The sequence below is a fragment of the Phymastichus coffea genome, unplaced genomic scaffold (genome assembly GCF_024137745.1).
Source record: "Phymastichus coffea isolate CEN01 unplaced genomic scaffold, Cenicafe_Pcof_1.1 PCOF00120, whole genome shotgun sequence".
NCBI lineage: Eukaryota > Metazoa > Arthropoda > Insecta > Hymenoptera > Eulophidae > Phymastichus > Phymastichus coffea.
The window spans coordinates 353,895-372,614 of record NW_026706931.1 but is presented as its reverse complement, the minus strand read 5'-3'; the positions used below and the strand labels follow the sequence as shown (position 1 = coordinate 372,614).

At 60.3% G+C, this 18,720-nt stretch overlaps 2 protein-coding genes across 6 annotated transcripts in view; one reads left to right on the top strand and one right to left on the bottom strand.

Moving 5' to 3' along the window:
* Nucleotides 1-3,186: 3,186 nt before the first annotated feature.
* Nucleotides 3,187-4,799, bottom strand: LOC131671196 (alpha-tocopherol transfer protein-like). The gene is made up of 7 exons (XM_058947448.1): nt 4,650-4,799; nt 4,408-4,573; nt 4,239-4,343; nt 3,777-3,921; nt 3,598-3,708; nt 3,417-3,522; nt 3,187-3,343 (listed from the first exon to the last, which is right to left on the bottom strand). Exons 1-7 carry the CDS (start codon nt 4,780-4,782, stop codon nt 3,192-3,194), a joined length of 918 nt encoding a protein of 305 aa, XP_058803431.1. The 5' UTR covers nt 4,783-4,799; the 3' UTR covers nt 3,187-3,191.
* A 3,286-nt stretch (nt 4,800-8,085) lies between these two features.
* LOC131671161 (TWiK family of potassium channels protein 9-like) overlaps nt 8,086-18,720 on the top strand; it is a 92,743-nt gene continuing 82,108 nt past the window's right edge. For 4 of the 5 annotated variants that reach the window (XM_058947389.1, XM_058947391.1, XM_058947390.1 and 1 more), the window contains exon 1: nt 8,086-8,440. The gene's annotated coding sequence lies outside the window, so the exon portion shown is untranslated. The remainder of the gene's footprint in view (nt 8,441-18,720) is intronic. The other variant, XM_058947392.1, reaches the window with a different exon arrangement.

The following is an 18,720-nucleotide window of genomic DNA, read 5'->3' as shown; positions in this document are numbered from 1 at the left end:
CGAATCAGTCGAGGCATGCGACGTAAATCGGTCGCGATCCGTGATCAGCGTGAAAAAGACCCGCGAGTAGACGGTAAATCGCTAATCCCGATTTGCGATCGGCTCCCGGATAATCCCGCTAATTGCACGTCACTCGCGGCCACTGTCGCATTTTATCCGACAGCGCTGCCGCTAACGATTCGACTGCGTCGCAACATTGTCGGTCGCGTCACTCAGGAGTCGGAATTTTTTGAGCGCCGTCGTCTCTGCAATGACAGCTAGCGCAGGTAGGATTTGTCAGATGCCTTGAGAGTTTGGCGCGCTCCAAACTTTGTTATGCAATTGTCTATCTCGCAATCAGTATCGGTCCAGTGCGGCGAACTGCTTGCCCGACACTTTTCACCGTGCGAGGCAGTCGTTCAACCTCGTCCATTTGGCCTCTGACCCGCGAGCACTGTAAGCTCCGTACTCCGCGGATACGTCGTCGCCACGTCGGCGCTAGCTGCGCCGAACGTCGGAGTCCGACAGTCCGTGGCGAGGATTGCGCAGTGGGCGGCGGGGGCAAGTTGGTCGAATATGCAAATGCGCGCGGTAGTGTCCACTCGGCGCGGTGGGGCCGGAGCGGCGCGTCAAATATTCATCGCGCGTTTTCAAGTTTGGCCGGGCCGTCGAGTCTTTTGTTGGCGAAAATCTGGTTAGCGGCGCTGCGCGGCCGAGCGCGGCTATCCGGCATTCTCTTTGGGCGTCGTCGAGCCGCCGGGGAGTCGTTAATGTATACGGCGGCGTTAATCCGCGAAGCTTTTCCGCGGCGGTGCGGAGCAGTCAGGCCTGTCGATCGGTCGGTGCGCTTGCGAAAAGCAGCGGGAATAATTCCTTTTGCGCGCGAGGCGCCACTGGCTGGTGAGCTCTCGAGCGTTTACTCGGCCATTACACGCGGCCAATTTGCATATTGCAGCGCTCGGCGAGGGCCGTTTGTTCGGTTATCGGCGTGTAACTTGCTCGGCCGCTCCTCCTTTTACTCTTGATATTAGACGCGAAACTTGCCCATAATCCCGCGGCCCCGCAACCTGCGAGAGAGCCAGCGGATCTCTCGCTCTCTCGGTCGCTTGTTTTCGTTCGAGAACAGAGAGAGAGAGAGAGAGAGCGAGAGAGACTATAGATATACGGCGTCGTACATACATTATCCGATTAGTCTTGCGCGCCGAGCTCCCTTTATGTATGCCAAGGTGGCGGGGCTGAACGTGGGGGCCAGCCGAGCATCCGAATAAATTGCACGGCCAAAGGCTTTTCAGGCACAAAGCGGCTGGAGCGCCCCATCCAACAATTAATCTCGTAATGAGCGTGTTCTTCGCGCTCGTTTACACTGCCATTCAATTTGGCTGCCGAGGCTTGTTTCCTCCCCCGCCGCTCTTTGCGCCCTCGCGCGCGCGCGCCCCCGCGGCTTTTTATCTCGAGTAGGGGCCCCCCGCGCCGCCGCGTCGACGACGATCCCCGAGCGCCGCACGCACTCGCGTCGAGGCGTGCTCGCGCCCGCTTCTCGCGACTTGGCAGCTGCTGACTCGAGAGGCTGTCACGTCCCCGCGCGATCGCTCGTTGTCGACGTCGACGACGTCGCCGCCGCCGCAAGTATTCAGCCCGCGCTGCTCGAGTAGTCGTCAAGAGCGCGGGGCTGCCAGCCTCGGCTGCGGCGTGCGCCAAGCGTAATCGAGTGGCTCGTGCTCGATTTTTAATAGGCCGCGCGCGACTCGACGTCTCGCTGCGCGGTGGGGCCGAGAGCGGCCGAGAGGGGGCGGCAACCTTCGTTGCCGCCGGCGCCGGCGCTGCATCCGCAGGCCGGGACGAACGTAGACACTTATCAGCGAGAACGAGCTGCGCTCGGCAGATCGAATGGCCCATATCCGAGGAAATTAGAGGATTGAGGCGCGGAGGCGCGGCCCTCGTAACGAGCGCGCATGAATGCAGGCGGCTCCCGGGCCGCAATTAATTTCGATAAGGCTGCGTGCAGCTGAGTGGCAAAAAAGAGGATCGCGCGAGCTGCCTCCGCGACCCGCGCGCATCAATTACGAGGCCGGTCTGCCCGACTTGGCGAGGCGGATCGATGACCGAGGCGAGCGTCCCCGTGCAGTCGACCGGCGCGAGCCGAGAAGCCGCGACGAGCTGCCGGCGCGACTGACAAAAACGAGCGCGCGGCGCGGAAAGTTGGGTCGCGGCCGACGGAGGCCAAGAGCCGGCGATCGGCAGCGGCCCGAGTTACGCGCCAACTTGAGCGATAAATATGGGAAGCGAGTGCACGTATAACGGACGCGAGCAGCGTGTGCCTTGGAGGGGGCGGAAAAACAAGAAGAGAGTGAAAAAACGACGACGCGGCAACAAGCGGAGGACGCGCGCGGTAACGAATGGCGATTGGACTTGTTGCGAGCAGCACAGTGGCGCGCGCGAATAAATAACTCGGGCCGTGGAGCCGCGCACTGGCAGCCGGGCGTGCGCGCGCCCGCGCGCGCGACACAATCGTAAAGCTGAATTATGTTTTATCACCGAGCGCCGCAGACACGGCCTGCCGCGTCTCCGTCGCCCCCGCGGCTGCGTGTCGAGCGGCGCCAATTGACCGTCGGCGCCTTTTTGCGCCCGCGCGCGGGCCCCGCGGGAGAAGCCCGCGGAGCTGACGCGCCGTCCAGGCATTAACGCGGGCGCGGAAGGGGCGATCCATTAGCCGCGCGCCGGCAGCCGGGCCAATCAGCGAGTTGAAAAGTGCTCTTTATCCATGGGCTCGCCGGCAGGACGAAAGTTATAACGAAGCCCTTTGTCGGTTATGGGCTTTGGCGGGAGCGCGCGGCCAAGTTGCGATTGTCGGCGGCGTCGTCGCGCGAGCAAATTGAATTATTGTCGCGGCGCGCTCGTTTCTCGGCCAATTTGCATGCAAAGTCGTGGCTCGCGGCGCAAGGAGTCGCCCGCGCCGACTTGCCCGCCGGATTAAAACTTTGGATTGCCGCGCGGACTCGCCGCGGCCGACGGAGGTGCGCGCGCCGCCGCGCCTCGCATTTCCATTTAGACGGACTCGCCGCGCCGCGGCTGATCAAGGAAAGGCGCACCACCAGCTCGTCTCTCAGAAACAGCACTTTATTTGAACAGCGCTCGAGCCGCACATAAGACATCCGCAGAGCCTGGACGCCCGACGCTCCCGCTGCCGCTGGAGGTGTGCGGCGCGGCCCGGCTCAGTCGACCTCGAGCTTGCGGAACGAGCCGGCGAACCCGAAGAGGTCGTCGGCGTTGACGGTCGGCCCGGGGCGCAGCTCCTCGTCGACCAGCAGCCGCTCCTGCTCGAGGAACCAGTCCCTCCACTCGGCCAGCTTCTCCTGCCACCGGCCTGCAAGCGCAGCAGAGAGGCGCAGCGTTAGGTGGGGCGGCGCGCGAGGCACTGGACTCGCGAGCCAACTGACCGTCGAGCTCGTCCATCGAGGGCTGCTCGCCGCCGTAGTCGGCCGGTAGCACGGCCCTGGGCACCGACTCGTACAAGGATTGCAGACCCGAGGAGTGCACGTGTACCTGCGCGCGTCACAACGGACAATGAGTGCTGCGGAAAGGGCGGAAAGGTCCGAGCGCGGACGATAGGCGAATTACCCTGGCGGCCAGCTTGGGCTTGATGGCCGACTTGACGAGCGCGACGATGCGGTCGATGAAGCCGGGTGCGTTGACGAAGTGGATGCCCTTGATGCGCGCGCCGTAGGCCTTCTGCAACAGCAACAACGGCGCAGGCGGTGAGAGACGGCGAGCACGGCCGCGAGAGCGCGCCGACCTACCGTGGCGGCGACCTCGCACTTCTTCAGGACGGCCGGAGTGAGCTTGGCGAGGTGGCCGAGGCGCATGGCCTGCAGGTCGTAAATGTAAATGTCGCCGAGGCTGCGGCACTCGGAGATGCGGACGTCGCCCACCATGAAGCTGTACCTGTGCCCGCGAAAAGCGATTTAGTCCCCGGCGCTGCCCAAATTGACCACTAGCCGTAAAGCTTTATCGCCGTCTCCCCGTGCCGTCGCGACTATCCGATCGACGCTCGCTGCGCGCCGGCTTTCTCCCGATCTCGCTCTCGATATCGCCCCGGCGCTCGAGGTAATTAACGCTTTCTTCGTTGCCCGAACGATGCCCATCGCCGTTAGCTCGGCGCTATCGCTGCTCCGCTCCGCTCTTATTGACGACTGCCGACTGCCGCTGCCGAGGGGCCGGAAAACCCCGGACGGAGGACGACGCGTCCGCGCGGGGCTTACTTGAAAAAGTCCCAGGGCTGGAACTTGGAGGCGTCCTCGTTGATGGAGCGCAGGATCGAGACCCTGTAGCGTTCCGGCGTGAGCTTCGGCAGACACACCCACTGGCTGCGAATCAGAGCGGCATTAGTGCGGCGCGGGCGAAGGCGGGAGCCGAGCGGCGCGTACGTACAGGGTGTCGGGGAGGCGCGCCAGCGCCTGGCCCAGGGGATCGCGCTCGGCGAACAGCTCGGGCACGAGGCGCCTCACCGTGTAGTACGCGTCGAGCTTCTGCTTGGCCAGCTCCAGACTGTGCTTCGTGCTGATGACGAAGTACTCCAATCTGCGCTCCGGCATGTCTGCGGCAGCGAGCGGCGCGGCCTTAGCCTCGGTGAACGGCCGACGCGGCGGCGCCAGAAGGACGCGCTGGCTTACCTTGCGGCAGGTGCGGCTGCTGCCGTAGCCAGTCCCGCAGCTTGGCGCACTGCTCGGCCAGCAGCTCGACGCTCCCGGCCGTGTGCGCGCACAGCTCCTCGGTGCTGCACGACTCCAACAGCTGAGCGTCCATGGTGCTCTCGCTCTCGATCTGCCGCCTCTCCACGGCTGCGTGACTGCGGGTCAGCGGCGCGAGCGGCGCGAGCGGACTGAGCGCCAGCTCCTCGGCGATCTCGGCCCGCGGCGCCAATCACCGCCACTCCGTCGCGCTCGGCACTGCTCACGCCGACGTCACGCGCCGCGCCGGACTCGGTACTGGGGACGTGCTCGCCATGCCGAGTAGACGATCTATCGGCCTGCTCGACTTTGTCAATCTTGCGCATTGTAATTGTTGCCCGCGCTCCGCCGTTCGCGTCTCCGTTTTTGCGCCGGCATGCCGCGGAGACATCGGGACTTTATCGGGATGTCGAGCACGCGCCAGCAGCCCCGGCTCGTTGCCTCATTTGCATATCAAGGCTTTTGACCGCGCTCCTCCCAGCCAACCTCGAGGAATCACGCTCCGAAGTGCTCGCGTGAGCGCTTTTACAAGTTGGCCGCTCGCTCGCGCTTCTTGTCGTCGTCGTCGTCGTCGTCGTCGTCGTCGTCGTCGTCGTTTTAGCTCCGCGGAGCCGGGCCTAGGCATTCCGATAGCTCGCGTCGTGCTCTCTGCGACTGCTTATGATCCGGGGCGCGCTTCCTCAAACAGACCGAGAAGCGCGACGGCGAAGCGGAGCGTAAAAATGCCGCGAGCGGCAGGTTCGCGAAGCATTTGCCCGACGCGCTTCGACGGCTCGCCGACGCTTCTCTCCGTTCGCGCGTTGGCCGCTGTCGCATTGTCTTGCGCCGCTCACGCAGCGACCTTGCCGCTCTCTACCTCGGCGAGAATTTATCGTCCGCTCGCAGCGAACAGCCAGATTTTACGCGGCTCCCGCGGAAGGTCGTCTCGTCCATTCGTCGAGTCGCCTCGTCCCGGGGACGGCAGCACTTTTCGTCGGCCCTCGCAAACGAACAAACGTCAGCGGCGAGAAGTCGAGGGGCGCGGCACTGCCAGTCGTTCGGCGCGGAAAAATCCATTACGGCGAGCGGAACGCCGAGCGGGAGGTGAAAGTATGGACGTCTGCCGCTGGTCGCGAGAAACGACGAAGAATTATGCAAACGCGAGGAGGCACGCGGGCGAGCGCGGGCCGAGGCGCGTCCAGCCAGAATGAGGGGGTGGCTGGCCGCGCGGCGCCGACCTGCTTATTCGGAAGTCGGCGATCTTCGCAGCGGGACTGCGAGCGCGAGGCCGGACTTTCGCTCGGCGTGCGCGCGGAGCGTGCCGCGCGAGACCGCCGGCGCGGAGCCGAGCGTGAAAGCGTATCGAGGCCCCGCGCGCGGATGCGCCGCTCCGTTTTCTCTCCGCGCTGAGTTTTGCGGGCTTTTTGCCGCGGCTGCGCAAACAAACGGCAGGCGCTTTCACCGGCCGATCCGCTCGCAAAGCAAATCGAGAAAGTTATTATCGCCGGCGCGCTCGACTTTTCAATTAAAGCGTTCGACTGTCGAGCGATAATGCGCGGGCCTGGCCGAGAGCGAACGGCTGAGCCAGCAGCCTCGCAGCGAAGCGCTGTTTAATTCGCTTAATTAACAGATTTGGTTTTAGTAGATAAAAGGTCCGAGGGCGGGCCGCGAACAGAAGGTCTTGCGAAAGTCTTGCATACCTTTGCAAGTTTTTTGCTCCCTCGCTCCTCCGCTTTCTCGCGGCAGACTGCAGCTGATGGAATTTCAAAGCTTCGGTTAGCGGAGCTAGCCGCCCGTTTCTTACTTTCAAGGGGCAAAAATTCTTTTGGAATTTGCTTGCTCCGCCTTGCGCCTTGTTATCCCCCGTTGCTTTTTTTCTCGGCCTCTTCGTCAGCTATCCGATGCCGCGCGTGAATGCCTCTGTAAATTTATTATTGGAATTTTAAGGGTTTTCGCCAAAGTTTTCCGCGCTCGGCTCCGCCGCCATCCGAAGATTCGCGGCATGTCGACTGCGAAAAATCGCGAGCTTCGTCGTGCCCTCGTCGGCTCGCAGCGCTGCCTCGTCGCCGGGGCGTACATTGTCGAGACGAAAGCCAACGAGGGTGTGTCATTGCTCGAACGAGACGGCAGATCGTCGAGCACACTTTGCTCGGATTACCAAAGAGAATACAGCCCTGTCCCTTGTCGTGCGCCGCCGCTCTCCTCCTCTTCTCCTCTCCGCCTCGTCGCTGCGCGGCGGACGTCCTGCGGCTTTTTCCGAGCCCTCGGACTGCGCACTTGCCCAAATCGTCCGACACATTATCGCTCTGCTCTCCGCTTTTCCGTCGCCAGAAAAACTCGGCTCGCTCTCCGATTTCTCAAGTCATTTTCGCTCTGTTCGGAGAGCAGGGACACAACGCTCCGCGGGCTCCACTGGCAGGGCTGACAAAGAGGAGCGCAGGCAGCCCGACACCAAGCAGTCGGACGACGACTTCCGGGCGACCACGCACCGGCGTTCGGAGCAGTGGCGGCTAGGGCAGCAGCGAAACGCGCGGTAAATCGATCCTCGGTGAGGCAACGGTCGCGGCACAGCGGCCGGGCCGCGGATCGCGATTTTTGAACGCGCACGAGCAGCGGAGTAACGAGATGAGGGCTCGTGAAATTTCATAGCTAATCAGCGCGTGCGCGGCAGTACACGCATGCGGCAGGGCCGCGGAATTAGTTTGGTTTTCGGCCGGTCGGCGCGGCCATAATCCCATCTAGCCTCTCTCGGCTCGCGCGCTCCAGCGCTCCAGCGCTCAGCGCGCTTAATTTCCCTAACGGGCTTCGGAGACTGCCGAGAGAGAGAGAGAGGGAGCCCCATCGATCAATTATTGGCCGTTTCAGATTTCCTTGGGAAACGTTGATTTAAGCCAGGCGTCGCGGAATCATTGGCCGCGCCCGTAACGCTCAGTGCGCGCTCGTAAATATGGCATTGGCCACCCGATTCTCTACGAGAGCTGCAGCACTCTTCGGTAGAAGCCACTCTCTCTCTCTCTCTCCCTCTCTCTCGCGCGCGCGTGTTCTCGTTTGGCACGCTTCCACGCCTCATTTGGCCAAACTTACTGCGACACCCATTACCAAGTACATCGCGCCCGCGCCGCTCTTATTTACGCGTATAACGAGCTGCAGCCGCCAGCCCAGTTTCTCGCGGCTATCGTCCTCGACGAAGCCTCGGGCCGTTGACGTTGCACGCGTACGTGGCGCGCTTCGCCGCGCGCCGCCGAGCAACGCGGATATGTTTCGTTCGATCGAGCCGAATCGCAGATGTCGGACACACAAAGAAAAGGAGCTTCGGCGAGCTTGACGACGTCTATTTGCGAGAGCTTATTATTCGGCCGGAGTGTGCGCGCGCATCCTCGGCCGGCCTCGGCGAGCGTCGGGCGCGCTCGGCCGCGCGGGGGTGGTGGTGGCGGCGCCGAGCGCAGCCCTTTCGCTCCATTCGTGCTACGGCGCCCCGAGCGAGCGAGCGACCGAGTCGGCGAGCGCGCGCTGACTTCCGGAGCAGAGTCGCGAGACGGCCTCATCGACGAGTGCGATTCGTCGACGATTGCGCTACTTGCGCTGGCTGTCGTGCAGCTCGATAGCGAGCAGTCGCGGTGCAGTGCGCGCGGGGCAATGTGACAGGTGCCGAGTGAGCTAGCCGACCGCCACCGTCTACAAGCCGGAGCGTGTCAGCGCGCCGGAGAGTCGCTGCGCTGCTGCTGCTGCTACTGCTGCTGCTGTCGCCGCCGCCGGTGAGTCGGATCGTTTGTGCTTGCTCGGCCCAGTCATGTGGCAAGATTGCGGATGTGCCGTCGGATCCGGCTGCTGGCGTCGGCCGTCGGGTTCCGAGGACGCCGATGGCATTGCCGTTGACGTATGAGCGGCGCCGCTCGCGTAGCGCCTGCTCGCGAGCCCGCGGGCGGACGCCAGCCGCGAGATGGATGGCAATTCGGAGCGGCGCAACAGAGCGATTCCCTGCCGTCCACCTCCGCTGCAGCGAGTCCACGCTCTCTCGCTAAAGTTCCGCTTCGGCTGGCTGGCACGCGTTGCTCGACGAAAAATTGGCCGAGCGATCAGCCGTCGACGTTCGGCGGCCGAGCAGACGAAATTGCGTGGCGATCGGCCGGCACAAGCGCGAATAATCATCGTCGTGCTTTGTACTCGTCTGACCGTGGGCACGGCGAGCTATGCGCGGCCACGACCGAGACACGAGAATGAAAACTTAATTAAGTTTGTTCGCGACAGCAATGATCAGCGTTAATTGCTCGCATATGGTTGCGAATTATTTGGACCGGAGGCGGCATCACAGAAGCGCCGGCGGCTAATGCAGCGGCATTATTCAAATTCGCGAGAGACCATCGTTCGATGAGATTGCAATTACGCTCGCTGGAATTACTGAAATCACCGTCATTATGTATATACTCTCCGGGAGCAGCCGCAGCGGCGGCGGCGGCGGCGGCGGCGGCGGCGACGGCAGGGCGCGGAAGCGCTCGCAAAAATGTCTTCCCACGCAAAAATGCGGCCCCTTAATTATCAGCGCGCCAGCAGCCGGCGAAAAAGCGCTTCATTGTACGCGTAACTGGAAAATTGCCGGCCGACGAAAACGGACAAAAGAATTTTCGCGCTCCAAATGCGTTGTTATTAATTAAAGTGGCTCTCCCAAGAATAAAGAACGAGCGCTTTTATGAGCGAGGAGGGAGGCGGGAAGGGAGGTGCTGGGCTCTTTGTTATTCGGCACAAGACGCTGAATAAACATGAGGCGAGGAGAGATTGCATCGGGGATTTGGCCAGAACTGGCAGCTCGAACGGCGTGTCGTTGGCCTACGAGCAATCGAGCGCGCGCTATCAGCGAGGCAGAGCCAGAAGAGCTGCCGGCAGGGAAGAGCGCGGCTCATCTGACTGGAAGGCCGAGGCGTGCGAAATGCCGGGATCGCGCGGCCGGGGCTGGGAGTGGACGACAAACATCGGGCGTTGCTGCAGCGCGCCGCCACCGTCTCCGACGGCAAAGCTGCTCTCGGCCTCCTTCTCTCGCTGCAGTCCCGTCGGCTCGGCTCTTCTCCGCGGACACTGCGTCTCGAGTCCGCGGCTCGCAGCGAGTCAGCGTCCATCGTCGTCCGAATTGCTCGGCCCGCGGCCCTCGCGTCCAATGTTTATCCGCAGTCCTGAGCTTTTTCATTAGAAGCGCCCTGTCGCGCTTTCGTCGCGGCTGCAATGTTTCATTCGGTGCGCTGACCGTCGACGGGCTCGCGGCCCCCGTATTTTTTCATCCCACCGCCTGGTGAAAATTGACATTTTTAATCAGGGAATGCAGCGAGACGGCGAGAGGGATGTCGGCTTATTTGCGCGCCTCCTCGCAGGGTAAATAAAGCGGGCGCGCAGCCGCGAGTATTTTCAATATTATGAGAGAGGCGCTCTGCTTCGCCGCGGCTTCGACGAACGCTGCCGATGATATTTTCATTAATAATTTGAAAGTCTTTTCCCCGGGGACGAGGATTTCTCGATTTTCATCCGACAGCCGCTCGGCACGTAGGCGTGCCATCGGGGAAAACAAGGCTTTGCCGGCGCATAATGCGAAATGGGACGAGGCATTAGCTTGCCCCCCGCCTCCCACTCCCGTCGTCGTCGTCGTCGTCTCTCTCTCTCTCTCTCTCTCTCTCTCTCTCTCTCTCTCTCTCTCTCTCTCTCTCTCTCTCTCTCTCTCTCTTTGTACGCGTGTGTGCATCTCCGTGAAAGGATTTTAATATCAAATTCCAGGCGTTCCCGACTCGCTCTCTCGCTCTGTCTTTTCTTTCTCGCGAGGCGACAAGCAAAGCTTGCGAGCGCAGCCAGGCAGCTTTCGCACATATTACGCCGAGTCGCGATCTCCAGGTTTCCCATTCTTCGACGTCACACGCTCGATTAGTCCTCGATATAACCCAAATCCTCGACCACGTACACCGAGGACACTGCTCGTAGATCGACGGCGAACTGTCGTTTGGCGCACACCCGGCTATCTCTTACGCAAGCCGACCGCCGAGTATTTATCGGTCGCTTACTGGAATCGACCGCAACACGTGCTGCACATTTCCGTTGCGCGCGCGCGCCGAACGAGGAACAAAGATTATCTTCGGGAAGGTCGGGAAGCCTGGTGCTGCTCGTTTGGAAGGGAACGGCCGAGGCAGCGCTTGCTCAGCAGGATGCTGCCGAAGCCGCGATCCTCCTCGCCACAGACTGCACTAGTGATGCAGGCACTCGCCCCATCCGTAGCCTGCTTATCTTACGGGACAAGGACGAGAACTCGCGGTCGGGTATCGATGGACAGGATGATCCGCGATCCCACAAAGAGCCAAGAGGCGAGTTTGACTGTTTGCGCAGCTGGAAAAAGCGAGAGGTTGGGGACAGCTCTGGAATCCGAGCTAATTATTCAACGCGCGGCCTTTGAGCGAGACGTTAAATAGCGCAGAGACGAGGTCATAATCCCAGCTATAACAATTCTTGCGAGCTCGTTAACAGGTGGTTAGAGCTGCGTATTTCCCCGGGGCGCCGTCGTCTTCGTCGTCACCGCCTTCCTTTGAGGATCGGAAGCTAGGCACGCCACGGTTACGCGTTTACTCGGGCAGCGTTATTTGCAGAGCGAAACTCCTCGCGTGCCGGCCAATTATATCATCGAGTGATCGTCGGCGCGCACGTTTGCTGCTCTGTCAGCCCGCCGAGCTGCGCCCTTTGCATTCTCATGTTTTCGCTGGAGCCGCGGCGTTGTTGAGCACGAACAGCAGAAAAACAACGAGGGCACTAGTGCGAAGTCGCGTACGAGCGGCCGTTGTATATTCGTGTTATCGTCGTTCTTTTTGGCGCTCGTTAGCCGGCGACAGGCGCTGCTTTTTTTGTCGAGCGCCGCGGTCGAGCGCCGATGCTTTGCGGGCCGCGGCCAAACAACGAGGTCTCGTGGTCACACGCAAAGTAGGTTTCTGTGTTGGGGCTCGCGGGTATTAGGGCTCGACGGATGCAGCTGCGAGGTGCGAGCTTACGACCCCCGCCGATAAAAATCGCGGACCGGCGGGAGGGGCGGGGGCGCTCGAGGAGGCCGCAGGCACGCCTGAAAGCCGCGAGGCGCGTTTTGACTTTGATCGCGCCAGGCAATTCCGAATCCAGGCCAAATTCACTTATCCGCGGTGGCTTTGTCGCCGCCGCCCGGCGTCGAGCCACGTCGCCGAGTGCGTCTCGATCGCGCGCTTTTACGCCGGACGAAGCTTTTATCCTTGGAGCGATACACTTTGCTCCCGTTCGGCGGCTTTCAAAAGAAATGGTCCCTCGCTCCGTGCCTAGCGACGGCGGATTTCTGCCGATGAACTTACTATTAGGAGTGGCTCGGCGATATAACGCGATAAAAGTCTCTCCGCGCACCAGAGGCGCCGCTACTCGGAGTGCAGGGATGAAAGGCCGCGCCGAGGCCTAACTTGGGTGTTATTTATTTGTTTATTTATCCGCGGCGCGGCTCGACCGGCGCTGGAACTCCCCATCCGCTTACAGCTCGGCCGTCTGCCGAGGCACCGCCTAGGACGTCGCACGTTTTTCGGGTTCGAGCTCGCCGCGCGTCTCACTTGACTGGGAGAAGTTGATTCGCGCCCCGCGGAATATAGTTTCGCTCGACTGCGGCCTCGGACTTTCCTTCGCGGGTCGCCGCCTCGTACCATTGTCGCTGCGTCTCGGGCTTCGGCGACCGACGTCTCGCAAATCTCGCCACTCCGTCAGCCTCGGCTTGGCGAGATTGGGCTTTGACTTTAGCGGACGTCCGGCAAAATTGGCCCGTCCTTGCTCTCGTCTTGGTCTGTTGCCACATGCCACACGCAGCGGAGACGGCGGCGGCGGCGGCGGCGGCAGCGATGCCGACTAGGGGCGTCCCAGAGAGCTTGAATCTACACGTCTGAGCAAATTCCAGATTACTGTACGGCTCGGATAACATTTACATATGGCATACATTTGCCGCCGTGGCATTCTGCCCCATATAGCGCTAGCCGCGTAACTTGCCACTTGAGTCTCTACCGACTCGACCCTCCTCCTCGCACGCCATTCTCGATTCTTGTTTATCGCGTTTGCCAAGCAAACGCAGCTGTCTCGTCCTGGAGGAGTGAGTTGCTCACTGACAGCTGGTTGTCGCGCAAATGGCCTGCAAAATTTGCCCCTGAAGCGCGAGAGAAAGAGCGCGCCGCCCGACTGCTGTATTTGCATTTGAAATTGGAATGAACCCTTGGATAAAAGACCACTCGTCGGCGAAAACGCATTTCCCTTCCCCGACGCTCTCGCTTTTTCCTCGCCTACTGCTCTCTTTACTCGCAGCTCTGACCTGAATTTAGATTTTATGTACATATTCAGCTGCATACCTACTGCCCGATCGTTATTTGCATAACAACGAATTTCCGCTCGAATTAATGATCCGCCCCCCTCCTCGCCTCTCTCACTCTCTCTCTCTCTCTCTCTCTCTCTCTCTCTCTCTCTCTCTCTCTCTCTCTCTCTCTCTCTCTCTCTCTCTCTCTCTCTCTCTCTCTCTCTCTCTCTCTCTTTCGCTCGCTCCTTCACTCGGTGACGCTTCTTTTTGGCCCGATTCCGCGCGCGTTTTCCCATTGAATATCAATGAATTACGAATAAAGTCGACGCGCCCATTCACGTATCTGTCGCTGGCCGCGCGGAACAGTTGTACTTTGAACAAACGGCCCGCAGCGGAGCAGGTTGCCGCGCAGTAGCGCAAAGTTGCCTCGGTGGTGCATTGACTTTTCGTAAAAAACCGGCGAGGCTCTGAAAAATTCATAAAAAGTTGCTGGAGCAGCCGGCATTAAAGTCACGAGGCCGGCGGAAATGTGCCGAAATAACAGAAATATCGAATGGCCGGCCGAGCGGAGGGGCACGGAATATCATAAAAGTCTGGCGCGAGCCGCGCGGCGGAGCGCGAGCGAGGAAAAAAAGCGGGAACCGCGCGCGGCGCCGAGTGTATAAAGAGTTTTCGGCGGGGGCGTGCACATTTTAAAACTTGGAAATCCGGGCTCTAATGGCGCCGCCAAGTTCCGCCGTCGAGTCGAAAGTTGGGCGCAGGTGGGCGTGCGCGCGTGCATTGGCCGCTCGCTCCGATTTTTTTCTCTTCGCGGCGCGCGCGACTTTGCGGACTCCATAATCCCTCGGCCAAGGTCCGCGGACGAAGAAATGAAGACGGATCAGGGCTCTCCGGCGATTTGCTCTTCTTAACGTGCTTCATCTCGCATGGGCGGCAGATAAAGTTTTTTAATTAAATCCGAGCTTCCGATTTCAATTTATCTTTGCGCGCGCGCGCGCTGGCTCAGCGAGGCTGCTGCTTGGCCGGGGAGCGCCGGCAGTGCCGAGAGCACTTGGCCGCGAAAGCCGATTCATTATCATCCGCCAGCCAAGGGCTTGATCCCCTTCTTCGCGCGCCTCCTCGTTCGCCTGCTGCTAATTAATATCTCGCCGCGAGAGCCCGGCTGCGCTGGTCAGTGGCCACGGCGCAAGTCGGCCGTTTAATTGGCTCCCTTGGGCCGCGTGGATTTTTCAATTTGCGAGCATTAGCCGGGGCTACTCGAACCAGCCGCGAGCACTCGATTGGCATTAGCATGCCGAAATTGAGGCGAACCGAGCGCAGTCGCGCTGCCGAGGCGTCAGCTGCACAAAGAAGAGCCTCTTGGTCCGCGGGCCGCGCGGCGTTTTACCGAGCGGCGACATTACCGGTCGCAGCCAAAGTAAATCCAATTACGCAGGCGGCCGAGACTGCCATTTCCTTGGCGCCCTCGCGCGTCGAACCGCCACCACAATCGCGCGGCCGTCATCGCTCACAAGCAGGCGCCGCTAATGCTGCCCCCCCCCCCCCCCCTGGCGGCAATTAATCCTCGCGGCCGCGCTGTCTGCTAGCTCGTCCGCGAGGGGCTCTGTTCGCACTTTTTCCGGCGCTAATGAAAAGCTAGGCTAACGAGCGGCCCTCAGCTACAGGCTGCCGCGTTAGCTGCCGACACTCCACGTCGCGGAGCTCGCTTTCTATTCCCAATTTGAAGCCTTTCCGCGGCTTCCGTCCGGAAAATACACTTTGTTGTGCTACTTTTTCAAACGCACGGCCATTGTGCCGCTCTTGGTTTTTATCGCGAGCGGCTCTCGACCAGCCCGCCCGCGCGCAATTTTGTCAAAGAGCCGGAGAGCCGCAGCTGGGGAAAAAGTTTGTCGAATAGCATCGGCCGCGACGCCCGCGCCAAGTTGTCGAGCGCCGGAACTTTGAGGGACCGGCCGACTCTGCTGGCGCTCGGCTGGTGCGACAATGATTTTTCTCGTTAGCAGCGGCCAAATGGGCTTAGCTGCAGCTCCGCCAGCGAGGATGAGCGGCGAAAGGTTGACGCCCAGCAGCACCTTGGCTTGATTAAGCGAGACGCGAAGGCGAGGCATCTGTCAGGGGAGGCTTTATTCGGATGCCGGAAAAACAGCGGCGAGGCGTCGGTGGAGGAGCAGCCGTTGTCTTCTCCGGCGCTGATCCTCGCGACGCGAGCACCTTATTCCGACTGGCGCTGGATTTCCAGCGGACGACGAGTCAGTCGACAAAAGATAAATACACCTGGGAAAATAGGAGGCTCGTTCGTTCGCTCGCGCTCCAGTTGGTTAAAAGGCTAAGTGAGTTTTACGAGTACAATAAGGAAGTCGGCCGTGTTCTCCCTTCCTCTCTCTCTCTCTCTCTCTCTGTCTCTCTCTCTCTCTCTCTCTGCGCCTTTCTAATTATCCCGAGTGGCTCTACACAGCAGCCACCGAGCACACGCTTTATCGTAAGTTAAATGGATTAGGCGGCTGCTTTTTGTCCGAGCGCACCAGCGTCTCGTGTGTCGTGTATTTGAAATCCGCGCCTGCAAATTGATTGGCTGCGCGAACGGTAAAAAGCTGCGGCCGAAGATTAGGGACGCGAACTGGGACGGCAGAACAGAGGGCTGTTAACGGTAAGCCGATGAGAATTATTAAGAGCTGCAAGTCAATCAAGGCCTGCGTGAATAGTTGAGCGAGGCATAGCGCGGCTGGAGGGCTTGGCTCGGGCTAATGGAAGTGCGCCGGCTCGGCGTTTGCTTAACCCACATAGGCACAGAGACGAATAGCCAGAAGGACTCGGGCGGTGCACCGAGCGCGCCACTGGTCGCGACGGAAGGCGCTGCCCCGATAAGATCCAGCAGCCACCTGGCCCCGCGCCTACCCGTCGTCGGATCTCCGTGCTCGTCCAAGCCGCCGCGACTTGGCCTCTCCTTCCGCGGCGTATCGCGGGCACTGCACACTCCGATTTATATGGCGGGCACGATCTCGAGCACGAATATACCTATGAAGCGCAGTGACTCATTTGGATAACGAGGCAGGCAGCAAGGGCGGCAGCCCCGAGTGTTATTGGAAATCCAGCAGCGGCAAAAGCAATTGTAATGGAAAGTAAACAGCAGCCCATCAAGAAAGTGCAAGCGCCGCCGCCGCCGCCGCCGGGGCAGTGAAAAAACCTGCAGGCATTCATGTGCGCCCCACTGCCTGCCCCGCTCGCGCGCCGAAGTGGGTCGCGCGGCGCGAAAAAAGAAAAGCTCCTGACGTGTGCTCCACTCGATGTCACGCAAGTTTTCGCGGCTAATTGCGACGCCGTTGAATACGCGGCCGCGAGAGCGACTCTCTTGTTCGGCCCTGTCGCGAGCCAGTGCGCTCGCGCGTTCGGGCAAGACGTCGTCGCGCAAACAGTCGGACCATCGATTATCCCCGATAAGCCGTGTCGTCGGGACCCCGATACACTGTCGTCGTTCGATCGACGCGCTCCCATCCGGCATCCACACCGAACGACGTGTCCAGACACTTGCCTGTCGCACACGCGGCGCCGTAATTTTTTTGTTCGCCCGGCGCTCCCCGACAATCGGCCGCGTTGGCTCGTCGCGTTTTGCAAAGCTGACATTCGCGAGGGCGCAATTTTTAAAGGCCTCGGCCCGGAAAGCTTTACGGCCTCGTAAAGCAACCTCGCGTCCGGCTATCCGGCGCTTTTTGCCCTGACTCGGGTGGCATCGCGGAGCGGCCTTCCGTTCATTGCGCACACACGCCGCCGCTGAAATACATTATATAAAGCGCGAGTTTATTGTTTATCGCGCGAGCGTCGACGCCTGCGAGCAGTGGGCGAAAGCGCTGGCACGTGAGCGCGCGACCGGACAGGCCGCTAGCTGAATTTTTCAATAAAAATAAGATGATAAAACGCATCGTTTTTCTGGCGGCTCGACGCGCGATTCGTGCGATTCATCTGGGCCGCTGTAATCGCTCCATGCAAATTCGGCCGGACAAACAGCGGCCCGTGCAAATGTTTAAAGTGCGCTTACCGCTCTCTTTCTCCTCATCGGCGTCCGGCATCCAAGCGTCAACGAGGCAGCCGCGTGGGCCAATAATTTCACATTGGCCGTGTCGCGAAAATGCCGTTGTCGCGGGCGCGGCTGGCCACCGCGCGCTAGGCCAGGTGGGCTTTCAGCGCCCACGCAAAAATACGTGGCGCTGCAGCTCATAACCCAATTCGCAGGGGGGCTCCGACTGCACCACAGCTGACTGGCCTCGCGGCGACCAAACAGTGCGTAGCCTTGGACGCTCGCTGCCTATCGAAGGCCCGTGACGGCCGTGGCTTTTTATTAGCCCCGTTCAGTGCCCCTCGTCATTGTTGCGGCCAGCTCGAAACGCTCGAGGCCCTCGACGTGACGTCAATTGAAAATATTTAATCCGCCGCCGCCACCGCCGCCGCCGCCGCAGCTCTACGGGGCTTTTTACGCCGAGCCGCACGGCGCTTTGATCACGAGCACCATTACCCAGGCCAAATTACAAAGCAGCGAGTCTGCAAGTGCGCTCGCGGGTCGTAATGCGGATCTGGCGCGATGCTCCGCGGCTCTCTTCGAATTCCCGCGGATTGTCGAACCGACAAAGGCCACTGTGCAATCATGGCTGCCAGGCCGCTTCCGCGGCCAATTACAGTTTCACGCGCGACGCACCACCCACGCCCGCGGCAGCCCAGCAAAGTTGCCGACCGAGCCGGCAGCTCGCAGGCCGCGCGTGGAGCGACAATCGCCGTGTGCCGCGAGCGACGTGGCCCGCCGTACTTTCGTCGTCGGGCCGGGCGAAATCGAGGATGCAAATGACGCGGACGAGCGCGAGGACGCCGGCCGCGGCGCAGTGGAGCGCGAACAGCGTCGATGGGAGGGCAGCGAGCGACGAGTAGGTGTAGCGCAGGAGCGTGACGCTGGCGGGCACGGCGCGGCGCGCGCTCGGGTAATTGAGATAATTGACGAGAGAGGGTCATTGAAGTCGTCACTGCCGCGTGTTATCGCGCTCTCGTGACAGCGGCGAGGGCCATCATCGATCCACGAAATGGCACCCGCGCAAATAAAGCTAATCGCATAGCTCGAAAGATTATCGCGGCGGCCTCCGATATTAGTCCTCGCCCGGTGCCCCCTGCTCTCGATCCGCACTAATTGCAAGCTCCCAATATTTCCGGCGCCACGCGCAGCGATTGCAGCGATATCCGTGCGCGGCTATTGTGGCGTCTGCTCGTTCAACCCCCGATCTCGCAGCTGCCGTGCCCCGATGACGTCTCATTCGATACCAGCAAACTTCCGATGCTCAAGGACTTTCATTACGGCGCCCAGCAGCGACGTCAGACTGCTCGTTTGCAAGAACAATGTCTTCTCTATACCTCTACCTCTACTTTTCTACCTCTACTTTTATACCTCTACATTTTTCTACCTCTACTTTTGCTACCTCCAACATTTTTCTACCTCTGCATTTTTATAACTCTAAAATTTTCAAACTCTACAATTTTATACCTCTAGTTTTTCTACCTGTACATATTGCTACCACTACATTTTTCTGCCTCTACTTTTTCTACCTCAACATTTTTCTACCTCTACTTTTTCTACCTCTACATTTTGCTACCTCTACATTTTTCTACCTCTGCATTTTTATAACTCTACAATTTTCAAACTCTACAATTTTATACCTCTAGTTTTTTAACCTGTACATTTTTCTACCTCTA

Coding starts and splice junctions, on each gene's coding strand:
- LOC131671196 (XM_058947448.1), bottom strand. CDS start 4,782: ATGGACGCTCAGCTGTTGGAGTCGTGCAGCACCGAGGAGCTGTGCGCG. Junction 4,344..4,407: donor GCGCGCCTCCCCGACACCCT/GTACGTACGCGC, acceptor TCTGATTCGCAG/CCAGTGGGTGTGTCTGCCGA. Junction 3,344..3,416: donor CTCGATGGACGAGCTCGACG/GTCAGTTGGCTC, acceptor CTGCGCTTGCAG/GCCGGTGGCAGGAGAAGCTG.